The sequence below is a fragment of the Alosa sapidissima genome, chromosome 16, assembly GCF_018492685.1.
Source record: "Alosa sapidissima isolate fAloSap1 chromosome 16, fAloSap1.pri, whole genome shotgun sequence".
In the NCBI taxonomy this organism is placed as follows: domain Eukaryota; kingdom Metazoa; phylum Chordata; class Actinopteri; order Clupeiformes; family Clupeidae; genus Alosa; species Alosa sapidissima.
The window spans coordinates 4,446,967-4,456,685 of NC_055972.1; the positions used below are offsets into that span (position 1 = coordinate 4,446,967).

The 9,719-nt window shown below is 42.5% G+C and overlaps 1 protein-coding gene across 1 annotated transcript in view; it reads left to right on the plus strand.

Annotated features, from left to right (window-relative positions):
- The first annotated feature begins 3,295 nt into the window (after nucleotides 1-3,295).
- Nucleotides 3,296-9,719, plus strand: part of crtac1b (cartilage acidic protein 1b) — a 74,939-nt gene continuing 68,515 nt past the window's right edge. Inside the window, exons 1-2 of the mRNA XM_042066154.1 lie at nucleotides 3,296-3,542; nucleotides 4,549-4,700. Of these exons, the coding sequence (XP_041922088.1) occupies nucleotides 3,296-3,542; nucleotides 4,549-4,700 (399 nt within the window). The remainder of the gene's footprint in view (nucleotides 3,543-4,548; nucleotides 4,701-9,719) is intronic.

Consider the following 9,719-nt stretch of genomic DNA (forward strand, 5'->3'; position numbering starts at 1 on the left):
ACTGTCTGTTCACTGTGTGCTCTGTGTGTTTCACTAATTCACGGCAGGGGCGGAGTGGGGCACTAAAATCCACCGGGAAAATTCTGACGGCACCGGCCCCCCCCCCCAAACATGCACACACATCAATAGCACAAACAAAATATATAGTGCTAATGCAATACAACAAGCCAATCAACCACAAACCAGGCACTTTCAATAAATGTGTAAGGAACTAGATATGCAACAGTGCAGTATAAAAACAGCTTTGTGGGTGGATGGAAATTTCAAGCATCATGCAAGGACATATCTGGGTATCATAGCACTCCAATAGTTGCCTGTATACATTTAAAAAAGGCCTAGCCTACAGACAATGTCAACCTAATAACACAGGTAAAAAAAACAGGCACTTTGAATAGGTTTGTACTAGAACGATTAAAGTAGGCCTATATAGGCTTACATATAGACAGTTCCAACGAGTTCCACAAACCATTTATCAGCCTGAGTGGCCCACTAATTAGTCATTAGGCTAGGCCTAGGCTACATATCAACATAAGACTAGCTTGTGCTAGTTTCAATAACGTCATTGCTTTAGCTTCGCTAACCTTTCTCTCTGCCTTCCATCCATATGTAAAACAGCAAGCAACCACGCAGATTCGTCGACTGTCAAAACTTCTGTAGTTTTCCTCAAACTTGATCGTTTGTAGGGTCATGCCATTAGACGAGGGGCCGTTCATTTATCCCCCTACATTTCTGTAAATAGACTTGACCTGCAATCAGTTCATTGGATAAACCAGAAACACATTCCCCATTCCCAGGAGGCTTTGCTCCGTTCTAGCCTAGGCCTACAGTACGTTAATTTAAGTACAAACAAACAAATTCAATTGTCATTTTTTTATTTGTGATGAAAGTTCTGTAACGCCTGAATAAGACAAAAATGAATTAAGATAAAAAAAATTAAGGCTAGCCTACACAAAAATCAGCATGGGAGAGATGAGTGTGCAGGGTAACCATGAATGACATATTCGACAGTGAGCGAGTGGTATAAATAAATATTGGTTGGACTTGGACCCAAATGTTGAAGTGTAGATCTCGGAGATTTTCGCGGAAAATTCTTAATGCATCTATCAGGTCGATGGCCGCGTACGACTCACGGCCGCGATAAAAGCTCTATGGCCCGCTACGTAGTATATTGAAGAGGTTCATTAGGCTTACTGTTTTACTAATTCTTACTGTTTCTCTGTACAAGCCAATAAGGTAAAATTGTGTACCTGACAAGTTTCGGCTACCTTGCCTCTGTAGCCTTCATCAGAGGTGTCACGTGATGTTGGTGTGACGTCGTCTGAGCTGTGTTATATGGAGTTTTCCATCCCACCACATCAGGTCCCCTGTGTCCCCTGGGGTGCTCCTGTTTTCATACAGCCGGGGGCAGCCCTGCAGGACTGTGTCCCAGGTGTGGGATAGCTGGTAGGCTCCTTCATCCCGATTCACAGTCTTTGGGTCAACAAGATAAACAACATCGAAGAGCAGTTAGCCGAAAAAAGGAGTGGATTTAAACAACGTTTCCCCCTGGACACGGAAAACGAACGGATAATGAATGAACATCTACAACGTGAGCATGAGAAAGAATTCAAAATAACAAAATACCGTCACACCAGAAAACTTGAGAAGCTAACCTCAGCAAAAAAGGAGGAAGAACACACGGAAAAAAGAAAGAAATGGGTATGTAATCTTTCACAACGAAAACTAACAGCAACGCAAAGCAGTGTGTTGTCCCGCGGTCTTAACTTTGCCACAACACCAATAAACATCCCATACGAAGAATTCATCGTTGCAACAGAGTTAGCATGTCAGAAGATAACAAACCAAGGCGACAAAGCTGGTTTACGCAATGAAATAGCGGGGATACTGAAGTCTGTCAAAATTACACACAGGAACACAAGCAGGGAAGAATGGAAGGCTATACAGTCAATAGCCGAAGACAAAACCATCAAAGTGCTACCCGCAGACAAAGGCAGAACAACAGTCATCATGGACACAGAACAATACGAAAAACAAATGATAGACATGCTGGACGATAAAGACACTTATGAAATCTTAAAGAGGGACCCTACAGAGGAGAAAAAGAAGAAACTGAAGACTCTGCTAAACCCATTAGTGGACGAGAGAACAGTAGACAAGGACAATTACAAGTACTTAGTACCTACAGCCAGTATCACCCCCAGAACATATGGCCCCCCCAAAATCCACAAAAAAGACGTTCCACTCCGTCCCATTGTTGACAGCATAGGCTCAGTAACATACAACCTTTCGAAAGCCCTAGTTGAGATTATAAAACCTCTCCTGGGCCGAACAAAGCAACACTGTAAAAATTCAAAGCAACTGGCACAGGAACTAAGCACAATGAAAGTAGAGGCAGACGAGATACTCATATCCCACGATGTAGTCTCTCTGTTCACAAAAACTCCAGTGGACGTCACAATAAATATAGTGCAGAACCGTCTACAAGCAGACTCAACACTCCGCCAACGAACAAACTTAAAAGTTGAAGACATAGAGTCCAGTTGCTAACGTTTGTAGCAAAGTCCACATACTTCCTTTTCAGAGGGACCATCTACAGACAAAAGGAGGGTTTGCCATGGGGGACCATCTACAGACAAAAGGAGGGTTTGCCCTGGGGGACCATATACAGACAAAAGGAGGGTTTGCCCTGGGGGACCATATACAGACAAAAGGAGGGGTTTGCCCTGGGGGACCATATACAGACAGAAGGAGGGTTTGCCCTGGGGGACCATCTACAGACAAAAGGAGGGTTTGCCCTGGGGGACCATATACAGACAAAAGGAGGGGTTTGCCCTGGGGGACCATATACAGACAAAAGGAGGGGTTTGCCCTGGGGGACCATATACAGACAAAAGGAGGGTTTGCCCTGGGGGACCATATACAGACAAAAGGAGGGGTTTGCCATGGGGGACCATATACAGACAAAAGGAGGGGTTTGCCCTGGGGGACCATATACAGACAAAAGGAGGGTTTGCCCTGGGGGACCATATACAGACAAAAGGAGGGTTTGCCCTGGGGGACCATATACAGACAAAAGGAGGGGTTTGCCATGGGGGACCATCTACAGACAAAAGGAGGGGTTTGCCATGGGGGACCATATACAGACAAAAGGAGGGGTTTGCCATGGGGGACCATATACAGACAAAAGGAGGGGTTTGCCCTGGGGGACCATATACAGACAAAAGGAGGGTTTGCCCTGGGGGACCATATACAGACAGAAGGAGGGGTTTGCCCTGGGGGACCCCTCTCAGCCATCATGACTGGATTCTTCATGGAGGACCTGGAAGCCAAAGCCATCGCCACCGCTCCCAAAGAATGTAGGTTGACCCTCTGGAGACGCTATGTGGACGACATCTTGGAGAAGATCAAGACCGGCCACACACGAAGACTCACAGACCATCTAAACACCATAGACGAAACTGGAAACATAAAATTCACTCATGAGGAGGAAGAACATAGATCCATCGCCTTCCTGGACATGAAAATACATCACATTGAGGATGGTAGCATCAAGATAAAAATATACAGAAAACCCACACACACAGACCAGTATCTACTATGGGCATCAGAGCACCCCACAGCACACAAGCTATCAGTGGTCCGCACCCTATATGACCGTACCAAGGTCATCACTGACAACCATGACAGAGAGGAGGAGGAGAACCACATAAAACAGGCACTCAAAGCTTGCAACTACCCAAACTGGGCCATAAACAAAGGCAAGAGAGAGGTCCAGAGAAATAACAAGGAGGAGAAAAAGAAAAAAGGTTCTAGGCCTGAGAACCTAGGCATGGTCACCCTCCCATACGTCAGGGGGGTCACAGAACGCATACAGCGAGCGATGAGGAAACACCACATCATCACACCAGTGAAGCCACACATCAAGCTTCGCCAAATCCTAGTACATCCTAAGGATCAGATTCCCCCTGAGAAAAAGTGTGATGTGATATACGAGATCCCTTGCCTAACATGCAATAAAATGTATATAGGAGAGACAGGCCGGCAATTCAGCACACGAAAAAAGGAACACCAGAAAGAATGTGAAAAGGAAACATCTGGAACGCTCACTCGTGCAACAGGAATGAAAGCAACACAAGAAAATCTGAAATCTGCAATTTCAGACCACTGTAAGAGGGAAAACCATCTTATGAACTGGGACGCAGCCAAGGTCATCAGAACGGAAAGCAACAAATTCCATCGATGGATCAAAGAGGCGGTTGAAATCAGGAAGCGGGCCCCAAAGACTGTGAACCGGGATGAAGGAGCCTACCAGCTATCCCACACCTGCAGGGCTGCCCCCGGCTGTATGAAAAACCACCAGACCCCCCCCCCCCCCGGAGCACCCCAGGGGACACGGCCATCCCACCACATCAGGTGGGATGGAAAACTCCATATAACACAGCTCAGACGATGTCACACCAACATCACGTGACACCTCTGATGAAGGCTACAGAGGCAAGGTAGCCGAAACTTGTCAGATACACAATTTTACCTTATTGGCTTGTACAGAGAAACAGAAGAATAGCTCTATAAGAATAGCTAAGAATAAGCTCTATGGCCCGCACCACGCAGACTCATTGGACAGCCCGCACCGCGCAGACTCATTGGACAGCCCGCACCGCGCAGACTCATTGGACAGCCCGCACCGCGCAGACTCATCGGCCAGCCCACCGGGAAAACTCCCGATCCTCCCGATTGCCACTCCGCCCCTGATTCATGGATTGGGATAAATGCAGAGACCAAATTCCTTGTATAAGTATACTTGGCCTATAAACCTGATTTATGATTAACGGGTTAGATTTTTTTGTGTGTTAGGTAGAGACTTGTGTGAGTTTTGCAAAACGTTTTCTGAAATTGAAAACTGATTTAAAGGCTGAGAATTAGTGTATGGTTTTGCAGATTTGGTGTGGGGTTATGGTGTTTGAGTGACAGGTTTCAAAAACTGTGTGACAACCAAATATTTAGTGTATAAGCAGTTAAAAAAAACTCTCTCTGCATATTGTAATCTGTAATCTCTCTGCATATTGCACTGAATGATCTAATTCCATTCATTCGGCGCAAGTGAGCAGTGATTTTTATAACGTCACATCTGAGTGCGGAAATAGAGTAAATGAATAGCAGGCGAATGTTTCATTTACAGTTTTTCTTGATCGCTTTAATGCTTGCGTTAACTCTGATATCACATTGTCAAAACAGTTAACACACAGCTTGCAAAAGACTCTCAAAACATTTACATTTTTTCTTGATCGTTTTGATACCTGTGTTAACTCTGACACCCGTGTCTGAACAAAAGCACTCTGGACAAAATGACACATTTTGCTTGCAAAAGGCTGTTACTCTCTCAAAACACTTAAAACATGCAGCAAAAGCAAATCTTGCCTTCAAACACTTCAAACACTTGTTGCCAATTCAAAAACACTCTTTAATCAATCATTACACACTCGACAACAAAATGCAAAATCTAGTTCTCAAAATGAGCATTTTTGCTATGTCTGTTCCATTACTTTCTCATTTTTCTGGTATTAAAATGTACTGAATAAAAAATAATTTATTCATTCCTCCCAAGATGTTACTGTCGTTGACATGTAAGACATACAGTAAACACCTAGCAAGATAAAGTAAATTTCATTGAACTACAACTTGTCATTTTTCCTCGAAATAGACCTACAGTAAACACCTTTTGTACTGTTTTCTCCACCAAATAAGCAATACAGTACTTTGTCTAAATGTGCATTAGATCCATACTTGCAAATAGCAACACAGAACAGACATCTCTTATGTATAATGAATGATTGCTGATTGAAGAATTGTGCAAAGAAGTTTCACACAGGTGTATCAGAGATTCAGACTTATGCAAGGAATCTGTACCACCTGTGAAAAGATGTTTTCCTTTTGTTTAGCATGGGAAAACCAATAGAGTTTGGGACTTTTGAATGACACCAGTGTTAACTGTTTAGCAAAAGGGTGTGAGAAATGTGTGAACCCAATGAAAATGTGTGAACACATTCACAAGAGATAACTTCTGCTGTACAAAGAAAGTAGTCATGAAGACTAAGTGAATACCAGTATACTTAAGCAGGTAAAAGCAATCGAGAAAAACTGTAAAACATGCAGCAAAAGCAAATTTTGACTTCAAACAACACAACTTGTAGTCAATTAATCAATCATTACACACTGCAGGAGTTTCAACCTTCATTTTTTGCTATGTCTTGGCCTATAAACCTGATTTATGATTAACGGGTTAGATTTTTTTGTGTGTTAGGTAGAGACTTGTGTGAGTTTTGCAAAACGTTTTCTGAAATTGAAAACTGATTTAAAGGCTGAGAATTAGTGTATGGTTTTGCAGATTTGGTGTGGGGTTATGGTGTTTGAGTGACAGGTTTCAAAAACTGTGTGACAACCAAATATTTAGTGTATAAGCAGTTAAAAAAAACTCTCTCTGCATATTGTAATCTGTAATCTCTCTGCATATTGCACTGAATGATCTAATTCCATTCATTCGGCGCAAGTGAGCAGTGATTTTTATAACGTCACATCTGAGTGCGGAAATAGAGTAAATGAATAGCAGGCGAATGTTTCATTTACAGTTTTTCTTGATCGCTTTAATGCTTGCGTTAACTCTGATATCTGATATACTGTATGAACACATTCGCAAGAGATAACTTCTGCTGTGCAAAGAAAGTAGTCATGAAGACTAAGTGAATACCAGTATACTTAAGCAGGTAAAAGCAATCGAGAAAAACTGTAAAACATGCAGCAAAAGCAAATTTTGACTTCAAACAACACAACTTGTAGTCAATTAATCAATCATTACACACTGCAGGAGTTTCAACCTTCATTTTTTGCTATGTCTGTGCCATTTCTTTTGGATTTTTTAATAAAAAATAATTGTATTCATTCCTCCGAAGATGTAACTGCCATTGACATGTACATGTCCAAGATCTACACCTGGACAAGACAAATGTCATTGAACTACAACTTATTGAAATAGACCTACAGTAAGCACCTAGACTTGTCAGCTTTTGTACTGTTTTCTTCACCAAATAGGTAATACAGTGCTTTCTCTAAATGTACCTCCGATCCATATTTGCAAATAGCAACACAGAACAGACATGGTATCTCTTATGCATAATGAATGATTGCTTATTGAAGAATTGTGCAAAGGAGATTCACACATTGACATTACAAGTTCATTAGTTTGCAAGCAATATATATTAGCTGTGAATACATGTTTTCCATTTGTTTCACAAAGTTGATCCAATGGAGTATGGAGTCTCTATATGAGAAATGTGCTAAATTATTTGAAAAAGGATGTGAAACATGAGTTAAACCAATGAAAAAGTGTTTCATCATCAATGATTTCAAAATCATTTGCAAGCGATGACTTCTGGTCATCAAGAAGGTGAAGATCAAGATCAAGTGGATCCAAATTTCATTAAGTGCTTTAAAGCAAAACTGTAATATGAGATATGAGATATGTGATATGAGATATGAGATATGTAATGTGAGATATGAGCTATGATATAATATGTGATATGAGATATGTAATATGGGATATGTAATATAAACAAGTAAGGTTATACAAGTTACTGTGTGCACACGCACATATAGCCTCTCATTGAACTTGGCTCTTGAGTGGTATTGTGTTGCTTAGCAACGGGGAACGCAAAGGTTAAGATTGGAACTATTTTTTTGGGCAGAGGATGAACAAAAGGAAATTAAAATAAACAATAGTAAACACAAATAAGCAATAGTAAACACAAATAAACAATAGTAAACACAATTTTGTGTCTTTAAACTAAACACGTGACCATGGCGTTGGTAAAGGATATCGCCACGGCTGTAATTACCTTTGGCAGTCCACCTTCGGTCTCGTACCTGCGGCTGAATTACGGCCGTATACATATCCTTTAACAAAACCACTCCCACCTGTGTCATATTGCTTAATTAATATATATATATATAAAAGCTCTTCAGTGCAATGCGATAGAAGTGTGTGTCAATGTGCTGTGGTGACAGTAGAGTTATGGACACCAGGCATAAAGGGGAGAGGTACTATATGCAAACGTTCATCAAGTCTACATAAGGAATAGCAGAACATGAGGGTGGGGCTCATAAGGAACTGTAGAACATGAGTGTGGGGCACATAAGGAACTGTAGAACATGAGGGTGGAAGAACAGAAGGAAGAGTAGAACCTGTGTGTGGGGTATATAAGTAACAGTAGAACCTGTGTGTGGGGTATATAAGTAACAGTAGAACCTGTGTGGGAGGTATATAAGTAACAGAAGAACATGGGTGTGGGGTATATAAGTAACAGTAGAACCTGTGTGTGGGGTATATAAGTAACAGTAGAACCTGTGTGGGAGGTATATAAGTAACAGAAGAACATGGGTGTAGGGTATATAAGTAACAGTAGAACCTGTGTGGGGGGTATATAAGTAACAGAAGAACATGGGTGTGGGGTATATAAGTAACAGAAGAACATGGGTGTGGGGAAGCATAAGGAATAATAGAACTGTAGAACATGAGTGTGGAGAGCACATGAGACAATATGTAAGGAGCATGTGTGTAAGGAGCATGTGTGTAAGGAACATGTGTGTAAGGAACATGAGGAAGTAACAGAAAAAAACTTCAAGCTGAAAGTGACGTGGTTGCAGAGTCTGTTGTAGAACATGTAGTACGGGGAACATAAGGAACAGCAGAACATGAGTGTGGAAGACCATACGGAACAGTAGAACATGACTGTGTTGAATATAATGAACAGTTGAGGAGTTTAACATGAGTGTGGGGAGAACACAAGGAACAGTAGAACATGAGTATAGAAGAACATAAGGAACAGTAGAACCTGAGCATGGGGAATATAAAGAACAGTAGAACATGGGTGTGGAGAACATACAAAACAGTAGAACCTGAGTGTGGGGAATATAAAGAACAGTAGACAAGTTGAACATGGGCGTGAGAGAACATAAGGAACAGTAGAACATGAGTGTGGGGAACATAAGGAACAGTAGAACATGAGTATGGGGAACATAAGGAACAGTAGAACATGAGTGTGGGGAACATAAGGAACAGTTGAACATTAGTGTAGGGAACATAAGGAACAGTAGAACATGAGTGTGGGGAACATAAGGAACAGAACATGAGAGCTGAAGGTGGCATGGCTGCTGATGAAGAACTGCTGAAGAAAGAAGAGAAAAGAGAAGAGGAGAGAGGAGGAGAGGAGAGGAGAGGAGAGAAGAGAAGAGGAGAGGAGAGGAGAGAAGAGAAGAGGAGAGGAGAGGAGAGGAGAGAGGCGGAGAGGAGAGAAGAGAAGAGGAGAGGAGAGGAGAGGAGAGAGGCGGAGAGGAGAGGAGAGGAGAGAGGAGGAGAGGAGAGGAGAGGAGAGGAGAGGAAAGAGGAGGAGAGGAGAGGAGAGGAGAGAAGAGAAGAGGAGAGGAGAGGAGAGAGGCGGAGAGGAGAGGAGAGGAGAGAGGAGGAGAGGAGAGGAGAGGAGAGGAGAGGAAAGAGGAGGAGAGGAAGAGGAGAGGAGAGAAGAGGAGAGAAGAGGAGAGGAGAGGAGAGGAGAGGAGGAGAGGAGAGGAGAGGAGAGAAGAGAGGAGGAGAGGAGAGAAGAGGAGAGGAGAGGAGAGGAGAGAAGAGAGAGGAGGGAGAGAGGAGGGGGAGAGGAGAGAAGAGGAGA